Source organism: Poecilia reticulata, chromosome 1 (genome assembly GCF_904066995.2).
Source record: "Poecilia reticulata chromosome 1, P_reticulata-male-v2, whole genome shotgun sequence".
NCBI lineage: Eukaryota > Metazoa > Chordata > Actinopteri > Cyprinodontiformes > Poeciliidae > Poecilia > Poecilia reticulata.
The window spans coordinates 24,698,857-24,725,114 of NC_088830.1; the positions used below are offsets into that span (position 1 = coordinate 24,698,857).

General features: G+C 38.0%; 1 protein-coding gene across 1 annotated transcript in view; it reads right to left on the reverse strand.

The window, feature by feature from the left end:
- usp43a (ubiquitin specific peptidase 43a) overlaps nt 1-26,258 on the reverse strand; it is a 122,952-nt gene that overhangs the window by 44,327 nt on the left and 52,367 nt on the right. The window contains exons 6-9 of the mRNA XM_008414659.3: nt 26,023-26,167; nt 15,685-15,853; nt 14,119-14,230; nt 5,041-5,144 (exon numbers count right to left, since the gene is read on the reverse strand). Of these exons, the coding sequence (XP_008412881.2) occupies nt 5,041-5,144; nt 14,119-14,230; nt 15,685-15,853; nt 26,023-26,167 (530 nt within the window). The remainder of the gene's footprint in view (nt 1-5,040; nt 5,145-14,118; nt 14,231-15,684; nt 15,854-26,022; nt 26,168-26,258) is intronic.

A 26,258-nucleotide genomic window follows, 5' to 3' on the forward strand; every position in this document is an offset into this window, starting at 1 on the left:
TTAATTGCTTAAAGTAACTGTAATCGACAATGTTTCGGGATCAGGCCTGACTAAGGCAAGAACTTTAGAAAAAGAAAGTAAACTAAATGAGACCTATCTGACAACGTGAGAGAAAATGCCTTAATGAGCGACACAGCTTACCCCAAAAGAAATTAGAAAAAGATGAGAGTAAACTCATTGACATCCATCAGTCCAGAAAAATAATCACAAAGATATTTCTAAGGCTTTTTCAGCAAACCCCAATGAGACCCATTGTAAAAGTAACTTTACAATGTTGTTTCTGCATAATGACCTTATGCAAACCAGTATATCAACACCCAAGTGACTGAATGAAGGCCGCATCAAAGCTCTGATGGCCTAGTCAAAGGCCAAAATTACTCCAGAGATCACAGTTTGTGCCTGTGTGATTAACTTTAGGAGATAAATACTTTTTCATATTGTTTCGTCTGAATCATTGTTATAAAAAAAGCAAAAAACAAAAGAAATCTGTGAGACAGGAAACAACCGTCTGTCAATGCTAAACAAGAAAACAAGCTTCGTTAGTCTTTTAATTTAAACTTGATTTTATTTTACACTGAAACATGCAGTTGAGACCTGCTCTAACATCATGTTCAGCATCCAGCTCTAACAGCGGGGAACGACCGTTGTTGTTTTCTACAGCTCATCTGCACAACTTTTATCTCAGGGACGACAGTAAGTATTAGTATTCAACAGCTACACGATGTCATATGTTCATCTTACTGGTCCAGGAAGATGAAGGGAAATATTGGCAAATTTGTCCTGCAGATAAAGATGTGTTGAACTTCCAGCATTTGCATACATTTATCCGTCATTACATCTTTTTGCTTCTGTTCAACACATTTTCTAAATACAGAATGTTTGCTAATTTTACCACTGCAGTGATTTATTCAGATAATAAAAACATCTTAACAATCTGAGGCGAATTTTTGTCAGCCATTTTTGTAAACATAGTTTTTTCTAACTGGTACGACTCTGTGTAACTTTCATTTTTCCAGTAAGATTAAATCAGACCCTTTTATTTATGTTTTATGTAAGTTAGGGTCATCAAACTTATTTTCTCAGGGACAGAATAATAGAGAATGTTTGGAGGAATTTTTTATAGCTTTTGTGTTTTATTCGCATTTAAAACAAACAGAAAAAACAATAACAAAGTACTTCAAACATTGATGAAATGCACAAAAAGAATTAGAACTACACAAGTTAACTGCCACGTATCTTTAATGAATTACTATGCCCTTTAAGTTGTTCTCCAAGGTCTTTTTAGATGCTGCACACGCTTAGCTGTACAACACAAATCGTTTTCACTGGAAGCCACTTCAAAGGTTATTCTGGGTATAAGTAATTCAGAAATGCAAAACATAAATAGTGGTTTGATGGAAACAAACTCTTAGAATTTTTAAAATTATTTTCTTTGGAAACTGTAAAGAAGAATTTACAAGTACGAGCAACTCAATGTGCTTAAGGTGAAAGTAGATTAAATTTCTTTTCTTGGTCTTTTTCCTGAGTACATTTTTCATTTATATCCTGTAGAAAGGCCAAGTATGACTGAAAATCTCCCTGTAAAAATGTAAAAAGTGTGCCGCAGTTTGTACTATTCTTTACTTGTCATCATTCGATGGAAAATTGGACCTCAGCTGCACTTTGGATACCAATAAACCAGTGGTTCTTAAACTGGGTTCGATCGAACCCCAGGGGTTCGATGAGTCGGTCTCACGGGTTTGGTGGAGCCTCTGCCGCGGAAGTAAAGACACACTTGTGTAAAGTCTGATGACGCCCCGCTTTGCCATCACTTGCTGCAGAGGATCACGTTACATTGCTTAGCCAATCAGAGCTGCGGAGGAGCCCTGATAGAAGGAGCTCCACTCTCAGCATGGATTTGAACTTTGAGCATGGAGGGCTGGGAAGACAACGAGGAACCAGTAGGAGCAGCAACAGGAGACAGACGTACAACCAACAGTGCAAACGACGAGAACCTTACAAGAAACAAAGACAACAGGTTGGTATAAATACACAGGGAGGGTCATCAGGAAAACTAGACACAGCTGGGATCAATCAACAGGGAGGACAGGACATCACAGAGACTCACGAGGGAACAAGGACAGAAAAAAACAAGAAAAAAATACACAAAAACACAGATCGTCACAGAAACTACATTTAACCAGAGACAAAGGGACTGTTTCAATCAACAAACATTTGTATACTGGAATGGTCCAGTAAAGATCATTCTAGTATAAGGTAAAAAAAAAAAGACCCAACTTTAACCTTAGTAAAAGTTAAAAATAAATAAAGTACACAGTTTCTCTGTAGCATATTTGAGTTATTTTGCCAAGCAGAATGAGCAAAAATGTCCATCTGTAACAGAGCACAGCTGATAGAGACAAACTCAAAAATAATTGCAGCTGTAACTGCAGCAGACGGTGTTTCTATAAAATACTGAATCAAAGAGGCTAAAACTGAATGTACATCAGACATCCTATTTTAATTTGATTCTCTTTCACTTATCTAATATACTACATGGCTTTGTCTTGGTCTATCACATATAATCCTAATCAAAATACACAAACATTTGTGATTGTGAAGTGACAAAATGTGGACAAGCTCAGGAGATGTATATACTTTAAGAAAGAATTACACATAAAATCCTCATGAGCAGATTACAGATGTTAATTTCCAAGACTTCGAGACGGGCGGAAGCAAATCAAACAAATGCGTCTCTTAAGATAAGGAAGCACACTTACAAACTTACAGCATATTCAGTTTAATCTAGCAGAAAATCGTAAGTTCTTGCTTCCATCAGAAGAATGCCAAGTCTTTAAAGGGGTGATATTATGTATTCTACAGGCATATAGTGCCAATTTCAGCACAACCAACTATGTTACACTCAGTTGTTATAAAAATGCTACAGATCTACAAATCATAAATTTGACATCTTAAAACTGGTCTCTGTCCCTTTAAGAAGCTCTTGCTCTTTCTGAAACTCTGCTTTCATGGCAATGTTTCTCAGTACACAACAGTTTGGAGCGTTGGATTAAGAAGTAGCTCATATGATAAGCTCAACAGACATGCAGTTTCCCAGCTGTTTGCTAATTGCTGCTGCTGCTAGTCTAGAGCAGTGGTCCCCAACTTTTTCGTTACCGCGGACCGGTCAAGACTTGGAAAATTTTGCTGCGGCCCGGGGGTGAGGGGTGAACCGTCAGATAAGGCTTTTGCATGTTGGTGTTTATCGCAACCTGTGGGGTTTTCCCTGACTGGGAACAAGAATACAACCTGTTGAATGTGACAGGTAGCCAATCAGAAAGCGCGGTGACGTAAGAACAGAGGGGAATCCCAAACAGCTGACATATTGCGCAACTGTGAGTCCGGTGGATATCGGAGATGATATGTGGAAATGTTTATTATTATATATAAAGGTCATAATTATATATGTTTATTCAGCTAAAAATGTTAACTATGAAAAAACATATTCACCTCCAAATCATAGTGCAGCAAATAGAGCGGCTGCTCCCGTCGTCTTTTATCCACCGCCTTTTCTTTTAGTTACGTCTTTTATCTCTTAAAATGACTCCGCATCCTGATATTGCTTCTACATAGTCATCCGTGTTTGGTTATTCTAAATTCCCGTATGCTATGTTGGGAGTTTTGTGGATTTTCTTCTGGAATCGCGTTGTTCGTGACTGGAATCGGTTCGTGTTGCTCCTGCCTTGGAGACACGAACCGATCGAACCTGTTGTTCTTTTATCAGCTCTGTGGTCGCAGAGGTTTGGAGAATCGGCCGACATTCTTAAATCTTTCCGTCTAAACCAGACTTAAGACTCACAAGCTCTACTCATCTCTTCTCGACCACTGCCCAAACACTCTCTGACTCTGGTCGCTATGGTAACGTTTACATAGCCCTTCAAAATAAGATACAGATGCGCCACAAAAAAACATTTTACTTTTGTGAAAATTTTAACTCACGATAATGACTAACGGGAGCCCTGAGCTTGTTTCTCTGCAACGAGACGGTCCCATCAGGGAGTGACGAGAGACAATGACACCCAAGTGTTGCTTATATGCACAGCGTGCTTGGTCTCTACGTGGCGAAGCAGCTTGAATCTCCATTGCCTCATTAGCAGCCGGTCGCCACATGTTACGCAGAATGGATTGTAATGTGGGACTCACCTACCGGTCCGGGATAAATCCATTCTCCTGTCTCTTCTCTGGGCCTTTTCCCCTTTGCAAAGAAACTTTCCAAAGACATCTGATCTGTTTCTTACTCATTTGCTGTTTGTGGGCTCAGTGTGTTTGTGGGCGCAAGTATCCGAGAGAATTCGGTTAAAGGTTTTTCAAAATAAAAGATCCTCCAGACTCAATACATAAAACGGAAATATTGAATTATTTCTTGCGCGGCCAGGTACCAATTGGTCCACGGACCGGTACCGGTCCGTGGACCGGGGGTTGGGGACCACTGGTCTAGAGGAGCTAAGTGGACAAGGTGTGGAGGAGGGGTGTTCAGAGGCTGAAGCTTGGCTGGAGACTACAGATCTAAGGAAGAACTTTGTGGAAATAAGGGGCGCTTTTGTGTGAGGAAGTGTTAATATTGGCATGAGAGAATAAAAATGTATCAAACATGAATGAAAGAATCAAAGAAAAACTTCAGGATCATTTTGATGATGGAATAACATCACAACATGATGTAAAGCTAAAAAAAAGAATGTTTTTCCATAACACCCTTCCTTTAATATCTTATTTATGGTTCAGCTCTTTCTCTGATGTTACCTTAGCGCTTTTAGACTTAAACCATTTTCCTTCACCTGGTTTATTACCTCTGGTCTAATCCAATTAAAGCCCCCTGATTTCTGACTTTCTGTTCAAACACCAAAATTAAATGACTGTCTGATTTTCTTTATGTGGGTTCCTAATGACGTAGGACGGTTTTATTCTGTCATCAAGGCCATCTCAGTTTGAGAGCTTCCATTAAGGATGCAAATCCTGATGATGCTAAAGCTGCTTTACCCGAGAATGAATCTGTTTGCCTACCTGTCAACTGCAGGGTGGCACAATGGTCGACTGTCCTTTGGGGACAAGTAGCTGTAGGTTGCGGATCCGCCAACCACTCTGACCTTAAATTCAACGCCAGCATTCTGCAGAAGGAAACACAAGCATAATCACTCCAGCAACTAAAAGCAACAGAGGGGGAAAAAGGGAAATTAAGTTTGAAAAGGGTTATAATAGTCATGCCTGTCCTTTATAAGCATCAAAAAAAGATGATTTGACATGAAAAAAGCAAACACCTTCTTCTACGCATCATAAATCTGGAACAAACTCTCAAAAAACTGCAAAACAACCAAAACACTTCTGCCTTTAAATCTCGACTAAAAACCTACCTGTTGGAAACTTAATCAATGAAACATTAATCAACATTTTGATGTGTTATGATGGCAATTGTTGACAGTGTTCAACCACTTTGTATTTTTTGTGTGTGTTTTTATGATGTAAAGCAGTGGTCCCCAACCTTTTTATTACCGCTGACCGGTCAAGAATTGGAAATTTTGCTGCGGCCCGGGTGGGGGATGAGGGGAGGGGGCGTGAACCGTCAGATAAGGCTTCTGCATGTTGGTGTTCCCGCCAAATCCTGAATATACCCAATTTGGGTTTTCTTAGCCTTTTTATTGCAGCCTGTGGGGTTTTCCCTGACTGAACGAGAATATGACCTGCTGAATGTGACAGGTAGCCAATCAGAAAGCGCGGTGAAGTAAGAACAGAGGGGAATCCCAAACAGCTGACATATTGCGCAACTGTGAGTCCGGTGGATATTGGAGATGATATGTGGAAATGTTTATTATTATATGTAAAGGTCATTATTATATGTTTATGTTTATTCAGTTAAAAATGTTAACTATGAAAAAACACAGTCACCTCCAAATCATAGTGCAGCAAATAGAGCGGCTGCTCCTGTCGTCTTTTATCCACCGCCTTTTCTTTTAGTTACGTCTTTTATCTCTTAAAATGACTCCACAAACTATCACTATTGCTTCTACATCGTCATCCATGTTTGGTTATTCTAAATTCCCGTATGCGATGTTCGTGACTGGAATCATTTCGTGTTGCCTCTGCCGTGTGGCTGGAGACACGAACCGATCGAACCTGTTGTACTTTTATCAGCTCTGTGGTCACAGAGGTTTGGAGAATCGGCCGACATTCTTAAATCTTTCCGTCTAAACCAGACTTAATACTCACAAGCTCTACTCATCTCCTCTCGACCACTGCCGAAACACTCTCGGACACTGATTGCTATGGTAATGTTTACATATCCCGTCAAAATAAGATACAGATGCGCCACAAAAAAACATTTTACTTTTGTGAAAATTTTAACTCACGATAATGACTAACGGGAGCCCTGAGCTTGTTTCTCTGCAACGAGACGGTCTCATCAGGGAGTGATGAGAGATAATAACACCTGAAGTGTTGCTTATATGCACAGCGTGCTTGGTCTCTACGTGGCGAAGCAGTTTGAAGCTTCATTGCCTCATTAGCAGCCGGTCGCTGCATGTTACGCAGAGCGGATTGTAATGTGGGCCTCACCTACCGGTCCGGGATAAATCCATTCTCCTGTCTCTTCTATGGGCCTTTTCCCCTTTGCAAAGAAACTTTCCAAAGACATCTGATCTGTTTCTTAGTCATTTTACTGCTTGTGGGCTCAGTGTTGGCATGCAAGTAACCGAGAGAATCCGGTTAAAGGATTTTCAAAATAAAAGATCCTCCAGACTCAAATAATACATAAAACGGAAATATTGAATTATTTCTTGCGCGGCCCGGTGCCAATTGGTCCACGGACTGGTACCGGTCCACGGACCGGGGGTTGGGGACCACTGATGTAAAGTACTTTGAAATGCCTTTGTTGCTGAAATGTGCTATACAAATAAATTTGATAAGTTGAATATGAAGTGGAAGCAAAATTATTCACTCAAACATCTGGTTACAATTTCATGTAGAACTTTATGATGATCTATAGATAATAAATCTCCAAAATACGACCAATATTGTAACAACAAGATACACTGTCAACAAGTTTGGATACTTTTGCCTCGTTTGTACATGACACCTTTTTTTTTTTTTTTACTGATGGATGATTGTGTTTAAAGTCAAGCTACCACTAAAATATTTTTTTGGCGCCGTGGGGCTGTTATTTTTCAGTCTAACCAGTTTGCTCCACATGAGAGGAAGCTTTGAAGTCCTAGTGGTGGATTTTCAGCGGGGAGTTGCACTCCACAGGGTTTTTCATCAGATCTACCCTCGACCTGTCTACCTGATCTCAACACTGCAGCTGGAGCTTTCATGAGGAGAAGTTGCTGATTTGCTCCACGCCTCTTCTTTCTAAAATCTATTATAACATTTCATGCTAAGAACCGTTTCCTGAATCAAACACGCCCACGAGTCTAACACCTTTGAAGCTTTCACACTTAACTACTGTGGCCATCAGTTTAACTCTCGATCGAGTTCACTTTACGGCAATTAGTCTGCAGTATTATAATCGTCAGTGAGGCAGAACTAAAGGCATTATCAAAATCAGTTAACAGTACAACGCAATGCTGGGAAGAAGGCCGTTGGCAATCTGGAAAGAAAATGTAAGTAGACGAAGTGAAGTTTCTTCAGAAAAATTATTCAAGTGTCTCAATCTGTTAGAAATGAAATGCTTAAAATAAACGTTTAGCCCAAAACGTTATTGCAGCCTTGTGGACTTTGCTTCCATGGGAAATAGGTTTTCAGATAACTAAAACTGAAATCCTGCTTCATATCCTATGTCGACACTCGGATCAGAGAAGTGTGAATGCACTAGAGAAGGAGTGAGCCATAAGAAAGGTAATAAAACAACACTCCATATCTGCTGTCAGCCTTCCAGCTCTAATGAATGTGGTTGAATAAAAATACGCCAGTGGTGGTGGAGACAGTACAGACTTGTCAATTAATCTCCTGGTTAGTTTTATTCTCTGCTCTACAGAGAAAGAGTCTGGTTGGAAGAATGTGATTTTGTTTTAGTCGTTCTGCCGTGTTTCTAATGATTTGAGTTTAGCTAATTCTACCTCTGAACTGAAGATTGGGACGTGTGCCACATTTTTCCCAGATATATTTATTTTTCAGCTTGTGGAGTTGTAAGACCGGTTGGGCTGGTTTAGCCCTTTGTTTTTCTCTGGAACAGGCCAACCTAATAGAGGTATGTAAAGTCTATTACTTCCTTAAGGAGACGTGTGCCATAGTTACTTAGAAGCGTGGAACAACTTCCAAGTAACAGAACAGAAACCCTGCTGGCGTGTTTCTGTCGAAGGTTTTTATTTTCCTCTCCGATTGTATGGGTTTGAACAATGGGCTGATCAGGTTTCTTGAATAATCCCATGAAAACTTGAATGATTCTGAGGCTCTTAAAGCTCCTTGGCAGTATATTTCCCATGGAAGGTTAAATGCTAAATGGATAGCTGAAATATACCACTCCTGCCTTTGAGTTTTTAGCAGATAAACTTTTTAGACTGGTGTGTTGTTGTGATTAGAGAATCTGTGAATGTATCTGACAGAAAGCTGCAGGATGAAAAGAAAAAAACAGATAAAAATCTGATTAAATTATGACCTGACAGACACACAGTACCCATCTGTTACCTTAGATCAAAAAGCAATATTAAAATACATATCTATTAAAATCATATCAGCAAAAAAAGAAAACCAGACAGGCTTGTAAGGAGTCAGCGGTGGTACAAAAGATCAATCTTGGGGCACGGATAATTTCCCTTTTCTTCTTTATTCATAATTGGCTCTTTGCTCATTTATTAAATCCGATGGAAAAAAAAGGATCTGCACTTTCTGGTAAATAAGCTCCATGAAATCATATTAGAAGAAGGTTACTGATTCATAACATTTTCCATAAAAAGTGGGTACTTATACTATTGTTTCAGCTTTTTCTGCTATATAAAGCAGGAGAGCCATTATTATGTTGCTTAGACCTAAAGCAGCATAACTAAATGGATTGTCCTTCGGTGAAGGTTCCAGGGAGTTATCAAAAAGAAAAGCTTTCAGTGTATTTCTGAAAGTACCCCCAGATCTTGAACTGCTAATTGAAACTGGGAGCTGGATCATGGTAAAGCAAAGGGTACACACGATACAGCTTGATTTTTTAAAAATACAAACCTTTACAGGTATATGGCCATCCTTCTTTTTATTTGATCGTGATGGACAAGTTTTTTTCTGAACCACTCTGGGACAGGATGTGCCCAAACTCTGTGATATTGTGTAAATGAAAGGAAGAACGACTATCGCCACTGCCAACTGTATTCTCTAAACATTTCTCATGCCAGTTTGGACTCTGTTCTGCTTTCTAAGCTGCCCTGACTTTCTATGGCATTGATCCTACAAGGTGACAGAAACGTTCCCAAGATGCTTTAGCCCATATTGACATGGTCGTGTCACAAGGTTGTTTGCTATACACCCCAAAGCTCTTTTCACCAATCCACGTTGAGATCATTTGTGATTTGTAACATGGTTTATGATTCTGCTGAAACAGTCAGAAGATTGTTTAAATTTGCTTTGGAACCATAATAAATGAAACACTGACCGATTGTTGACTGTGTGGTATCTTATATGACTTTATATTTTTATGTTTTTATGACGTAAAGCCCTTTGAACCACCTTGTTGCTGGAATGTGCTACACTGGTCAACTTGATTGATTAATTAATTGATTGAAACGCCAGTTAGAACCGTTCATACAGGACAGGACAGACATGCTTTCATGTTGTTTATATCAAATCTTACTCAACCAACAGACTCTCATGGTAAAAAGACACAGGTAGCATTTTACCCAATCTGTTGCTGTTCAGTGAGTCTGTGTAAAATGTAGGCTAAATGTCCCATTCTTAGCTGACTGGAGTTGCTCCCGCTGCTGCAGAAGCTGATCTAAAAGATGTAATTCTGTCTATACATCCTGATCATGAGGATTAATCTGTATTCCTGTTTATAAAAATGCTCGTTTATAATTAGTTATAAAGATCCCTCTAAAAAATTTATATTTTTATGATTACTTTTTACTTACTGAAATATTTTCTCACTTTTTTTGTTGTCTCTGCGTTTTAGGCATACCTTGTGCAGAAGCTGTCTGCCTGTGCTTGGGCAGATTTGATCTACAAAAAATATCTCAAGGTGGAATCTTGATTGCCTGACTGACCTTATTAAAGTGGACTGGCATCAAAATAGACGGGCCACATTGATGGAATAGGAACGTGTTTGGTTGACCTTTAACCATCTGAAGTATTTTCATGGGTGTATGAGTGCATGTGTGTATCTGGGGTAATTGTGTGTGTGTGTGTGAACTTGTCATTTAAGGTGCAATAGTTGGAAGGATACAAAGTTCACAACCCTCAGCACCCAGGTTCAACAAAGCCTACTCACCTCTCGTAAAGAGGCCACACAAAATTATCCCACGGGCCACGAATGGCCCCCCAACTGCACCTTGGATACCCCAGATTTATGTAAATGGGGAAAATGTATTTACAGATGGAATGTGCTTTCCATCGGTGAATCAGGCTAACATTCTCAATCTTACAAACTGCGAACAGAAACTGTGGTCAAGCATAAAGAGAAGCAAATTAATCTGTGAACATGAATCTTGGCTCTGCGACTCTGAAGGAGCCAAGTGCAGGAATGGCACTTCACACTAATGGCTAATTGTGCACAAGTATTTAGAGAGGTGTTTCTTCAATAAGCCAGGAGTTCAACCTACTTTTTCTCAGTGAACATGATTTATTTTCTCATACCACATTTATGAATGTGACTGTGAAAGAGACGTCTATTTAGAGCACATTGTTTTTAACACACTCCCATTCCTCTTGGTGACCCTGGCAGGAAGGACACAGCAGTTGTACACTTTCAGCGTACAACTGTATTCTCCCTCAGTGTTTTTGAAGCATTTTATTCATTAGACTTAATAAAGAAATTTAAAGCTGTTAAAGTCGATTTCCTGATTTGAGTTATAGCTGCATTTATTCCTCTCATTTTAATACATCAAAGTTGGCTACAGAAACATGATGCACACACATTTTCCTGTGGTGTTTCCCTTGTTAACTCATTCATATAGTACATATGAAAAACCTGTTATGGTCATCAGAATAAGAGCCGATGTTTAAGTGAAAACTGTAGTGGATATTAATTTGTAACCGTTTAACACGATTTATAATCCCAGGAAGACTTCATGGGAAAATAAACCCACTGAGTTCTACCCTCAAAACACCAATCCTCACTAATCATCTCACTGGTGTTTTCTACTCACTTTCAGGTGATTCAACGATTCTTCCTTGGCCTTCAGGGAGCATCATGCTTCAAATTAGGAATTAACTTGTTTCACATCTAAGCAAATAACTTTTAAACTTCTAATTCAGAGCAGCAGCCATGGGTTACATGGTGTATAGAAAACGCAGCACAACTTGAAGGTATATCAAAATTTGGGGCTGTAATGTGCTAAACCAACCACATGATGGCGCCAAAAACATTTGATGGAAAACGTAAGCACCAACGTAAACTACATTGCCAATACTTCCTGGCTGTTGATGGTCAAAACATTAAAGAAAGGAAAATTTTAGGAATATTTTCTGTGTTAGGTTTTGTATAAACGTAAGATTTTAGTTTATCCATTTCTTGTTTCTGTTAATATTATTTCTGTCTTTTTGTTCATATTTTTCATTTAATTTATTTGAAGATATCTTCACATATTCCAGTAGGTGGCACCACAACACAATGTTAGGAGAGGCCAAAAGCCAGAAAAGTTAACTGAAAAGAAAAAAAAAATCTATACAATTACAGGTATTCTTTATAAAGAAACTGAACTAAGAAGAAAAAGTAATCCTATTTGAGTCTGGTTGATTACTTCTTTATTGCAGCAAAGCTTTTTCCTGGCGGTATGGTTAATAAACCTCTATAGGTGTTTTACTCTGAAAAGGCATTTGTAGATTGAGCAGCAGAGTCAAGCATGTAAGTTTTATCCATGGAAAAATTGCCAAAACTTCTTTGTTAATAAATACTTTTTATCCATATAGCATCTTCTATGTACAAAAAAGTGCTTCACAGAGGGCGTTTACCATAAAATCTAATTGGATTAAAATAACACTAAGACTGACACGACACTGTCATAAACATGACACAACACTGATGAACATGAAGGAGTGTTAATGAATGTTTACAACTGTTGTCATGAAGTTTCATTCGGTAAATAATGACACTAATAATGCAAAGTTGCACTAAAGGTTCCATTAAACATCCATTAAAAGTGCATTATGTGGTCAATAAGGACCCTTTTATTGCAAAGTTTGATTAAAATTTGTATTAAAAGTTCATTAAAAGTGTCAACTTTGCAGTAAAAGTGTCATTATTTACCAAATGACATTTCATGACAACAGTTGTAAACATTCATAAAGACTCCTTCATGTTCATGATTGGTGTTAAGTCTCTTTTATGACAGTGTCAGGTCAGTCTTATGCACACCCCTTCAAATAAAGTGTTACCAAAAGGAGTATAAAATAGAGAGAAAACTAAATGATAAAATAAATAGAAATAATGACAACAATATGTAAAAAGACCTAAATGAACAGTACATTTGAATAAGAATGTCCTCAGCTGAAAACAGCACTTGAGTCTTTGCAGATACAAAACAGTTTATTCTGTCATTGAGTCTTGTTTTGTGCTGCTCAGTGGATGACTTAATGGATTGGTTGACTGAATTTGAACAACTAAGATATATTTGCAGTTTAATTGCTTTCCAAAAAAGGGGCCTAATTTTGCTTAAACAGTTAGAGTTCCTGAGTCAATATGCGACTACTGCTCAGAACAGAATCCCAACTTCATTTCTACCTTCATGTCTACTGCCCCCTATGATGGTAAGTCATTCTTATCGATTTCATAGGTACTCAACTCTGCTTCTCAACCTACAAGTGAATTTTCTTTGCAAAAATCTGTGCAAGAGGCTGCTAATGTGAAGCTGTCTATTCAACAAACATAGAGCAGTGATTTGTGGCTCATAAAGCAAAAATTAAATGATTTCATATGAAGCAAAAGATGCTTTAGCTTCCAATTTAGAGCCGTCACAATTTGCAAAACATTATTCAGAGAGGAAGGTAGAGGAAGACTTTCACATGAAACAGCAGCCGATCAGAAACCAACATGCTGAGATCAGAGGATGCACAGAAGAATGAGTGGAGCGCAGCAGGAGTGAGCGCAGTTCAGTTTGTACAAGAAACCAAAGGAAATCGTCTTGTTTTCCTAAATTGCTGCAACGGCGTTAACAGCAAACATTGAACTAACGGAACCTTCGTGCTGCTGGTATGACCCATGTGTGTGAACTTGTGTTTGGACAGGATTTTAGCAGCACAACTGTGCTTTACGCAAGTATTTAGTGTCCAACTAATGTGATTTTAAATAAAAATACATTTAATTTTTGGTGTAAAAAACGTAAATATTTTACTATTCATTAACTAAGTTTGCATTAGTCCAAAATATTGTTCATATTTTTCAGCAACAAATAAAGTTTGTATGGTTAAAACTAGAAGTGTGAAGGAGATTTTTTTATTTTTGTATTTATTTATTTTTTTTTACAATCAGCTCTGGAAAAAATCAATAGTACCACTTAAAATGACCAGTTTTTCTGATTTTACTTTTTATAGTTTTATGTTTGATTAAAAACATTGTTCTTTTATTCTATGAACTACTGACAACATGTCTCCAAAATTCCAAGCAAAAGTTTAGTATTTATTTGCATAAAATGAGAAATGGTTAAAATAATGACAAAGTTGCAGTGCTGCAGTGATGTCAAATAACGCAAAGAAAACAACAATACTAATGTTTTCACTCAGGAAGACTCCACAAAACAATATTTGGTGGAATAACCAGGAGGTTTTCATGGTGCAGTGGTCTCTTAATTTTTTTTCCAGAGCTGTATATTCTAAATATAAGAGGTCCAACTTGTGGGTTTAATTTTACATTGCATTTTCAATCAGTTTGGCTGTCAGAAGTCGGTGACTGTGGGACAATGAGGACACTAAATACTTGCGGGGTGGCGTGTTACTGGCTGGTGAGGGTGCTGTAAATACCTGAGCCTGGGATCCATTCACCATGAGATAATACTGCTGGCTGAGGATGCTCTGCTGCAGCTGCTCCCACGAGATATTCCTGTCTTCAAGCATTAGGAAAGGAGGCCCAAATCTGAGAAGAATAAATGAGGATGTTGTAATTTATTTTTACTTTTATTTATTAAAAAAATAAATACATGTTTCTTTTAATATATATATATATATATATATATATATATATATATATATATATATATATATATATATATATATATATATATTTCCCTCAGAAATTACCAACAATATAAATTTTTTAAAATTTTCTCCATTTTGAAAGCTGAATCTGTAAAGAAAAGGTTTTCCAAGTACGGCCTATCCATGCATTATGTCAGATTCCACTGAGATTCTTATAAAAAAACAACGTTCTGTGAATCAACCTCAAGTGAAAGTGTGTGCACAATGTACATAATAAAAGATAAGAAACCAGCTAATATGTCATCAAGTCTTAAATTAAAAGAGCATTTCATCCCCTGACAGTGCAGCTCTGACTACCTTAGATATTTGAAGTGCAATGTTATATCTGCACCAGCTCAGGAGTGGAATGCATTATGTGTTGAGGGGACAGTTATGGAGCTGAGATGACGGGAATGTAAGGAGCAGCTGTTGTTTGGCAGATCTCTTTGTAAATGGATAAATATAAGTTAAAAGCAGAAACATCTTGCTAATTCTGTTTGATAGACTCAGTTCCCTAACACAAACCAGAGTTAGCATAACAAATTATTCCTGCAGAAACTTAACGTATAAAGTACAATTATCAATTATTTTTAAGATGATTTGGAGTCCAACAAGCTAGAGATTTATTTGAAAGCTAATGAGAATTTTTTTTCCCCAGGAGAACACCAGTTAAGGTTGTTTATTAAAGTGTTTCTGCAAATTCTTAGAAAGCTTTTCAATTACGCTAATGCAACAGATTTTTTTTCCTGGCTATTTTTCAGAGGCATGTTGCCTAAACTGATGACAAACTTGAATATTTACAACTGGAGCATAACTGAGCCTTGCTGGTGGTTTGTGAGCAGATGAGATTTCAAATGTCAGATCCTGACATTATCCCGCTTTTGGAAGCATCTGCAATCTGCTCTCGTCTAAAACACTATCCACGTGTGAATATTGCATTCATGTTCGCACATTTGAAAGCAATAACATCACGCCCCAGAGGAGCAGATGGTGCGAGAAACTGGAGACAAATACATCTGGCTCTCCATCTGTTAGTGGTAGGTTGCACATTATTGATACACACAGAGATTTTGCTGTAAATTAAGGACAGTGATTTCATGGAAACTACTCGGCTCGCAGTAATTTCCCAGATATCACACAATTACTGTCGGGATGCTGCTAAGACTGCTAAAACAACAACGCTTCCTCGTGTAATTACAAAAGATTTACAAAAAGAACAAAGACTTAAGGCAAATAACTGTGTGAAGCTCAGAAAATTTGTTCCCACCTGACGTCTTGAAGGCCTGATGTTTATCCAGTAAAGTATGGATTAATAAATAAGCCCTCCATCATCCCATTTTTTTTCTAGCTTACCTGGCAGCTTGCTGTCCAGACCCAGTTGTGTTGCACATGAGCAGGAGAACCTTGGAGGAGCTGCTCTGATTCAGGTACTCTGACGAGAGTCGCCCTGATGCAGGTAACTTCTGACCATTGGGCCCTGTGGTGGAGGAGTATGGAGATGATGGGAGGCTGCGGTGATACCCTGAGGAGAGCAAACGAGACACAGAGCGGATGCAACTTCGACCAATATGTGATTGTTTGAAAATAAAACAGATTTGACTGCATCAAATACCTTTTTCGTACATTTGCTGCTTCACATAACACGACAGACACAGAATTTATTAGAACTATTAACAAAGTTTCCCTGTGTTAATCAGAAACTTATACTTTAACATTTGTAGGTCAGGAGGTGTTTATATGACTTGAGTATTTTCCTGAACAGTAATGACAGTGAAGAGTCTGTGCCCAAATCCACAAGCTGTGGGAGAAAGCTGCACAAAGAGGAGCTAAAACAATCAATATTACAAATTATAATAAAAACAAAAGATCCTAAAGGACACACTTCCCTGGAGCTGCACTGAAATATGTCATGATCCAAATTAACGAGCCATGTCAACATATAAGACTTAGCATGCTCGCGTTAGCATAGCACTTCAGAACAAAAGCAGATCAGAAAGGTTCTTGGAAAGCCATAACAATAAATCACTTTTGCAGCCTTCTAACCTGAGTTAACATTGATTGTAGGGCTTAAGCACATACAATCAAGTCCTAAATTATTCATACCCCTGGCAGATCCTTCCTCGGACTGAAAGTAATATTACATTTGCCATTTTGGAGTGTTCCGATTCAAATCAGATACAAAATTTGTGAAAGGAGTTAAAATGGCAAGGATACCTTCCAACTTAAAATATCATCAAAATAGAAGATGTAAAAAGATGTTCAGCAAAAATTGGATTGCTCTAATGCCAATGTGTTTTTTATTGATTACTCAGAACGGTTTAAATAATTTGACACCCTACTTTCTAAATGTAAATAAATAAATACTTTATTAAAAATATATATATACACCTTTTACATTGCTTATATTATCTCTTGAAAGATACCTTTTGCACTTCCTGTCAGAAGCAAACTTCCTGGTTCAATAGAAACAATCCTAGATCAGTCAAGGGCAACAATATTTTTGGCTTATCTATGTAGGACATTAATGTTGTTATCTTTACTGCAGTTTCAACCACTAAAGTTATTTAAGCCAAACGGTGTAGCACTAAGAATAGCAGAGCTGGCATTTTACCTCTTATTTATTAAAACTTTTTCTTTCTTTTTTTTTTTTTTTTTACATTTATATGCAATTAAAATGCATTCCTTTCCAGAAGAACAAAAAATAGATTAGACGTAGATATGTAAACATTACTTTTGGAATAGCAGAATATTAGAATCACATTTATGAGTCAGTGTTGATTTTACTGGCAGGTTTCATTTTGTGGACAGTAATTAAGGAAGTGCATATTTTAGTTTAGTCCTATTCTCTTTTGAAGCATTTCTCATTTTGAGCAATGAGGAAAACTGGTGAGCAATTCTTACACTGTCACACTTCAACAGGCCGATGACTTCATCCACCTTAGGTATTAAAAAGCTTTATTTCTAAATCGATAGAGATTATGTTAATAAATCTGGTTGCATCTTCTGTAGTAATGAGGTGCTTCAACTTTGTTTTCTTTTGTAAGGTTAATGTTGCCAATCAATTCATTCGTCTAAAAGCTAGAAACAAGCTATTTACCTCTGTGCTTTCATTTTCAACTCTGCAGTTTCTCGATAACATAAGAATCAATAAAGATATGCTCTTTTTGAAAGCATGCCAAGCTAAGATGGACGCTGGAATAAACATGACCAGGTAAATAAAAACAGCTTGAGGCGCCAAAATGTGAAACTGCTTCACAAACATGGCTGTCTAACGCGACATGTTGGCACAATGGTCCAGAAAATATTTCAGAAAAATGTCTATTAAGGTAGAGTTGCCCTTTTGTTCTTGTTTACCCTGAGGAGCTGTAAAAGGAATTGGATCTTGTATCGCACACACTTCCACGCAAACTAAAAGACGTGCCGCTGTGATTAGTAGCTGGGTAATAGCTGGAGGGGATACAGAAGGCACAACCTCTTGTCTCCAAGAAAATATAAACTTTGACACTCTCGAAAGGACTTAATTAGACAGTGCTTGTTTGATCCCTAACATGCAATTAATCACTGCCATGTTTCTCAAGAAAACAGTTTAGCATACACACACGGAAACTGAGTCCACAGAGGTAAACAAGCATTAAGAGCTGTAAGGCTGAATTGTAAAGGCTCAACCAAAGTGAGCACACAGCTTTTGAAAGCACAAATATTTGTCTAAAAAAATATACCACTGACAACATGAAAAGAAAAGAAATTCATGCTGAAAGAGAGCGTCGGTTGTCTAATGAAGGTAAGGTTCAGTGAAAAGTGCAGGGTCACAGGCAGAGGCATTTCCAGCTACACAAATAAAATCCTACAACTGGCTTCATATTAAAATTAAAGGGTTAGTCCCATTACTACAGTAAGTTTCACAATTGTCCAGTAAAAGAATTTTGGAAAGACAAAAGCAATTAAATTGATTTTGGTGGTGCTTGTGACTATGAAGTTACGTATAATCCAGGTAAGAAAAACAAATGAATACATGGTGAGATTCAGAGCATGAAATGGTTTAGTATTTAACTATCAGCACACTTCCAAAAACAAGAAGAAACAAATTTGACTAGTAGTTTATTGATAAACTGAAAAAGAATGAAGCCTTGTGGTACACCTATATTCAATTTTAGAAGTGAAATAAAGCTTTTCACCATTTCATTTCTTATTTTATTTTATTCTATTTTTTCTTCTGAAAAGACCTATTGTCTCACCGGAAGTTTACTGAAAATCAAAAATGAAATAAAAAAAAAATGGAAATAATTTGTATTTTCCTTCAGTAGGGAATTTCTGATACATTTTCTTAACATTTAAAATTTCAGCTTCAGTTTTTGTTTCACTTTTCCATTAATACTATATTACAGAGAAGCCACAGTATTTATCCTCAGTACAATTCAAAGCCTCATCGCTTCACCCTAGATGTGACTTTTTATCATTGTCCTGACAAACAGACAGTACTCCGATTTCAAAGTTCACCAGTACAAAAAGTTCATGTTTGAATATCAAATTAACTTAAACAATAAAATACCTCCACAAGGATCGTTATTGCAGTCAACTCAGTCATTTCTTCCCACAACTTCTCAGCCAAGTATTTTAAACCAAAAACAGAGTTTGTCATGCTTGACAGGCAGCGTCATTCCAGCCACAGGTCCCAGGGGATGATGTAAGAAACCTCCTGCCAGACTCAATCTCACACTAGTTTTCTCACCCCTCCTTCATGCGATGGACAGATGAGAACTGCAGGAAAGCAGAGGCGTCTAAGCAGTGGGGACAGAAACGAGCTAAAAAGACTAACCTGGGAACATCGAGGAAAAGGCATGAAGGCAGAGGCCTTTAAATTTAAAAAATAAATAAATCTCACAGGGGTTTTCAGGTTCACTTCAATCACTATTGACGAGAACATCGTCAAAACGGTTGATGAATTCAGTGATCACTTGACGTGAGATTAGCGTTTCTTGTTTCCCCCCCCCCCATCATAGCTGGTAGCATCTCCACGAGCTGCAATCTCTGATCTCTAATTAAAAGATAAACACTGGGCCTTAAGTGGACAAAGCTGAACTAAAGGGGAGAAATACATGAGAGGAAGGGAGGGAAGATTTTGAAGAAAATTTTAATTATTCTGCAGACTGAATTTAGAGTGTATGACAAGATTAATTAAGCAACGCAAAGCAAACGAAGATACTGCGCCCCTTCTGGCATTCATCTTCTCTTTACACCATCATCATTCTCCATTCCTTCACTTTGCTTACCAACTTAAACTCTACATGCTCCGAAGGCCTGACATTTATTGACTGTCAGTGAAGAATCGGCACACAGTTGTGTCTAAAGCGGTCAGGTGATTAAAGACCAGACGGAATAACTACCAGAACAAACATTTTGTAATGTGATTCATATCTCGTTAATCTCTGGATATTTTTCACATTCTTTAAATTAACACGTAAATACGATTTTTTATTTTTTTTTATCAATGTGCTTCGAAAGGTTGGACTCCTGGGTGATGAAGAGGACCGCACAAACTCAAAAGTGAGACGAAGGTGACACTGAGAGTGACAATGATAGAGAGACTGAGGAAGCACGAGTGAGGCTGGAACGCCAGCAGAATGCCATCATCAGCCCTGACCCACAACACGCACCATGAGTGTGCCACACAAAACCAGCACAATTATGTACCTAACTGTTACAAATTAAGCTAAATAATTAAAAAGGAAAAACAAAGCAGTAAACTCTCCTCCTGCCAATTCCCAGGCTCGGGACCGGCGTCTGTGACATCCAGAGGAGATGAAGTCACAACAATGGCAGAGGTTTTAACGAGATTTCACAGTTTAAAAATCTTGTTTACTTGTTTTTAGTTAACTTCACCACACAGCTACGTTTAGCTTATGGAAAAAAGAACCACATGCCAAAGAAACCAAAGCAAAGTAATCAATTAAATCTTTGTTTACGAAGTGTGGACACTTCGACAGAAGCACACAGAAACGTGAAGAACATTGTACGTAAAATCCCTTTGCACAATTTTATTGTTAATATAAGGGGAAAAAATTAAAAATCTAATAATTATAAAACACACACTAAAAAAGAAAGAAAATTAAGGTACGCACAATGTGGACACCTGCAGCTTAAAGAGAAGTGTGGCTTATATATGTTCTTTTTCTTTTGCAGCTAATATTCCAGATGCTCCACAGTCCAGAAATCACTACATGACCTCAGGGACCCTCCAAACTAAATGAAGAGCATGGTTGGTTTCTGAAAGGTCTTTATGATGCACTAATGCTCAGAAGGTTACAAAGGTACCACGGGGAAAGTCCGTATCATCGATTTCAAACTCTTCTGTTTGTCGTCACCAACGTTAATAAGGTGCAAAAGGTGAAAACAAACACTCTAAATGCAGCTCAAATGGAAGACCCCTGCTAGTGTGAAAACACTTGAGCAAAATCACATCTCAGCATGGATTACTCCAGGACAACGTGATGGCCTGGAAGCAGGAAGCACACCACAACCATTTTTTTCCTTTTTTTTTTTGCTAACAGCAGATTATGCACAGAAGCAATTAAACACACCTGATTCAAACATAATCTCTCCTTAATCCAATTTCTTGATGTTCACCTATCCCTCAACTGCATCCAGCTCATCTCCCGCTCCCCCGTTTGATCCACAATAAGGCGGCGCAACATTGCATCACCGGCTGCTACGACATCTGCACTGCATCCATGTATTAAATGAAAACAACACATGAGAGCAACAAAGCTGTAGTTATTTGAATTGCCCTGGGAATTTTGCACTTAGTTGCATCATGCCTTAAATATTAACCCAGCATTCAAAAAACCAGTGAGGTAGTTTATGTATAAGTTGCAAAAATTGCAAAAAATATGCTGCTGAAGACACTCACGCTTACCTCTTTATTAGACACATCCAAGTAGTAAAGCTCATTAATTATTCATGTTGTCCTTTTAGGAAAAGTTCAGTTGATAGTTGTTGATTTATCCGTGTTTCCTCAAAGATGTTAAACATTTGTTATAAAAGGACATGGAACGACTTATAAAATACAACTAAAGGGTAAAAGGTAGGCTCTGTAGTATCCGTGTCTATCGTGTACAGTATCTTAAAGAAGACTTTTGTCTGTATCTACATGGATTTTTCTTTTTCATTTCAAGAAGAAAGGGTAGGCTGCAGGTGATTTTAGCAGACCACACTTACCCTTAATTCTCCTTCGAGTCATTTTCTCTTGCAGCCTTATCGCTCTCTTTATAATATACGCAAAGTGCCTCAGTTGTTGAGGATGAAATCGGATGCGAGTCTGGTGCTTACTCACCTAATTGATTTTTCAGTGTTTTTTTTTTTTAAATCACACGACTGCAGGCTGTCGTTTCCCCGAAACACAAAACCTCATTACTGCAGCAGACAGCGACATTCATTCAGCATCAGCCAAACATTTAGTGACAAGCACAGCCACTTCAGACAACAAAGGAATTCACTGCACACAATCAACTTTGTCCAGCATCGCCAATACAAAATTATACTACAAGATGTCGTGGTTACATGACGTTCTGTTATTGGAGGACTGTCCGTTAGTCTTGTCACCAGCGTTTACTCTGGGTTTACCAAGACAAAATCTGGATCAATTTAACAAGAAACATGACAGTTATTGGTGAATTTGTGTGATTCGACTGAAAAATAGGAGCATTGTTCCTTGTTTTTTAATATATTTTATCCTGAGAACATCTTAGCCCTAATGTCCCTTGTTCACATTGTTGAAACTGCCGTTCTCCTTATTCATAAAACGGTATTAATACGTTGACATTTCTGCAGAGAAGCCTTTAATAAAAACCTCTTTTAGCCACCGGGGCTGCAATTTAACAAGTGAAACATCATTTCATGGAAGACACAGAACAGACCAAGAGTTAGGAAGATTTATTCCACACAAAGGAAGAAAATAATTATCTGCTATGCTCCATGTCACCTCCTGCTGTTAGAGCTCATTTTCAGTCATAAAACACACATTTCTGGGTTTCCAATTTGAAGATGGCAGAGTGTATTTCTGGGCACAGTTGAGTTTGACTGTAGGTTTTATCTTAGAAGAAACTTGTAAGACAAGTTTCTAATCTTTCACAGGACTAAATAATGTTCAGCATTATCGGGCGACACGTGTGAAGACGATCTTATCTATTTTGGCAAATGTCTACAAATCAGCCACTGTCCTCTACTGCTCTGGTGTGAGAAACGATAAATAAAAACACAAGCTTCACCAGAGCGACTGATCACAGCTCACATGTGAGACAAATGTCCGGTTTTTGGAGGAAAACAGCCTAAGGAGGCTCCCATGTGTCAGCTATCCATGACTGTGTTACGCCTGTAGTCTTTCTCCGTGGTTATCAATCACTGTTAGCGTGTGGCTGGACTTTCTCACACAAGCTCTAAAAACAAACTGAATGATGGACAACAGCGGCACCGTAGTTCTCCCAGTCAAACCTCCAACGTCTGTGACAAAATACAGAAACACTGACAATTTGAACAAAGAAATTATAAAATACATTTGATGTTTTCACTTTGTTGTGAGAAGTAGTTTACTCAACTCCAAATATTCAGTAGAGTGATATAACCCTGAAACTTTTTCACTATTTTTTTCAGAGTTCAGACTTTTTAAGCATTCAATTTTAATGCACAAATGCAGTTTATTACTGCCAATATTTCCAATTGGGTCGGGCTTCAGATATGACAAAAGGTAGATGGATGAATGGAGAGAGGGACTGATTGATAGGTGGACAGATTGAATGAATGAAAAGATGGGAACACCTTTCAAGCAAATGAATAACTCTAATTGGCTGGTAATTGTTTGACATTTATCAGCGGTAACATCCTCTCCGATGAAACGGAGATGATGGATATCTATCAGTATGATTGATACTAAAGCAACGACAAGTGCACGTTTTTACAGTAAGGGTGAAACGTAAATCTGGGAAGAGTTTCTATGTAGAGTTTCTATGTAGGATGTCCTTTTCGTTCTGTCTTTTTCATGTAAAAATTACTGAAGACTGCACTGAAAAACATTTGAAGTGGGTTTAACTTGAAAATTAAAGCCCACCTGCTGCCTTGAAAATGCAATTTAAGTAGACATGGAAATTGTTTTGGTTTTAACTCAGAAATTGAAGTTCATAAAGTTGATTTACCAACAAGAGACAAGTTGTCTAAACATTGTTTTTCAATTCAATGCAATTCTAATCCATGAGCACAACAGGAACAGCTCATCAGTCACATGAGGTAAATGTTGGAATTTATTCAGCACATCTGTTTCCATCTCTGTTTTAGTGCATTAACTCTTTTGAAAAAGTCAACCACCACCTCAAGCAGGCTTAAAAACTGTTTGCTAGCAAAATTTAGGGTATTATTTCAAAATTTGCTGTTTCAATCAATCTTTTGTAATGAATATTAAAAAACATTTGTTAGTTTCAAACCAGTGTTTGAAACTAAGGTTATCCGATGGGATATTTGTCTTAGGAGTGAAAGAGAAGTAAAATCTGAAGGGGTAGGGGATGCATCCGAGGGTGAGCTGATGCGTTTTGCTTTATCTATTTTCTTTCTGTCTATAATTATAAGAATACATCATGGTCAGACTTAAAATCATCAGATTCTGGTCTCTATTCATCTGCCTAAATTGTTTATTAGTCCTAAATCTGAGGCTGATTTCACTAAACTTTCAGGTTGTCTAATTGTAACACAGAAAAATCAGAATGTCAGTGAAAACAAAAAGCTGTTTTCAAATGATTTATTAAAGGACAGAAGCAATCCCAACCAGCTTGACCCTGTGTGGAAATGAAAATGGCCCCCTGAACCTAATAACTGGATGTGCCATCCTCAACAACAACAACTGCCAATCAAACATTTGTGATAACTGGATTAGCAGAAAACACTTCAATGTTTTCTGCTAAGCAGAGTATTTCTGCTTACATGTGCCAGTAAGGTCTGAACATTTATGACCATCTACACTATAATTTTGGCAGATTTATTACTGACATGACTTACTAAGTGACCGCGGATGTGTCTCCCATTTCATCCATAAATCTAAGCACAGTTTCTTTGTAGAGGCCTGTCCTTCTAGGGAGAAGTTCGAAAAAGACAATCTGGACGGCTCTAGGATAACAACCTCTTACCCCTACACTTGACCTAAGTTTACAAGAAGTGTAAAGTTTCATGATGTTGACAGAAAACTCAAAGGAATCAATAGAAGTCTGTTTATAGACGGCAGAGTAACTGGCAGCACACCATCGTTTCTCTGCGACAGCGGTAGGCTAGTCCTCTTATAACTGTGAAGACGTCGCCAGGTGTAAAGGCAAAATAGAAATGCCACCCACTGAGAAAGTTAAGAGCTTTTAGTTTTTATGTCCAGAGAATTGAATTACAGTTAATTATTCTTCCTCAGTGGGAGCTGCGCTCTCTTTACGGCTTCAGAGAACCGTGGGTGTAGAGTTAAATGGCAACAACAAATTGACCACAGAGCGAACCGCTAACATCGTCTCAGTGACTGTAATTACACAGCAGCCCTGAAGTCTCTTTCTGACACGGTCACTGATCTGTTAAAGAAATGCTTGTTTAGCTTTCAGATATGATGTATGTATGTGTCTACAGAGTGAAGATGAAATGGTCTTGATGAAGCAGGCTGCAGACGTTTCCCTGCTTTCTGTATGAGCAAGGTTGAAGTTGAGGAATAAAAGCCTGGAAGTGTAATAAACACTGGAATGTTAAGGCAGTACATACAAATTCAAGCCATTTGTCAACTGATGGGGCTGGAGGAATGATCTTTGCCCCACTATTGAATTTAGGTAAGCTTATTTTATTATTTAAAAAAAAAGCTTCAGCAAGGAAATTCAACATTCACCAAGAAATTGACTGATGACTGGGTTGGAAACTAAAACAAAATAATAATAATTCCTGATCTGTCGTCTCTTCATATCCAACAGGTTGTGCAGGGAAAGCTGTTACTGAAGGAGGAACTCAATGTGAAAAATGTTCAGAATCAGTGAGGTCAAATAACAAACTGTGTGAGAGGCTTTGAAAAAACGATTTCTGCAAAGGCATACAGCTGAAATTAGACGCTTATATGCACAGAATAGAAAGACGTACACCTTTTTTTCCACTGTCTGAAGTTAACTTGGATGAAATTTCAGTTTTAGGTCAGTTAGAATAACCAAAATAATCTGAGACGGAGGAGGAAGAAGAAGAGGAGGCGCGCTCTCAGAGTTTTAGGAAATAAAGTTCTGGGACAGAGCAGAGACTTCAGAAATTTAAACTGCAGCTACATAAATTTCATCAGCAGAGGCTTTCATGCGAGATGTGACTCCAGCAAACTTCATATTTTGTCTGATGCCCCCCATTCAGACATTAAATTGAACTGAGTTTAATCTGTTAGGATGCAGCAGTGCATGACCAAACAGAATGAGAGCTCTTTCATCTCCAAAGTAAATTGTGTGCTTTTCGAAAACAAACAGAGTAATCACAGAAATGGGCTCAATAAGAGTAAAAATAAAAAAGCATCTACAGGTGTAATCATCATTAATTGAGACTGAAAGTTAATCAGAGGTACGAAGGAAAGAGGAAAAAATTAAAAATGATGGATGAATAAATTAGCTAGATCAGTGCACAAATAAATGGGGTTATAAAGAATGCTGCCAGGGTTACCTGAGTGAGGAACAGAGCCTCCACGACTGCTGTTTGGAGGAGCCTGGAAGGCATAGACGACGTCGCTATCGGCGATGGCGGTCAGGTCGTCGTCGTCTGAGAAGGAACGCTGGAAACCGGTGGAGTAAAGTTCGGACAGGATGACCTGATGGGAGGACATAAAATGTAAACGTCAAATGTTTCTGAAACAGTTCTTATAGCAGAAACCTCAAGGTTCCTTTTTATTTTATAAAAAG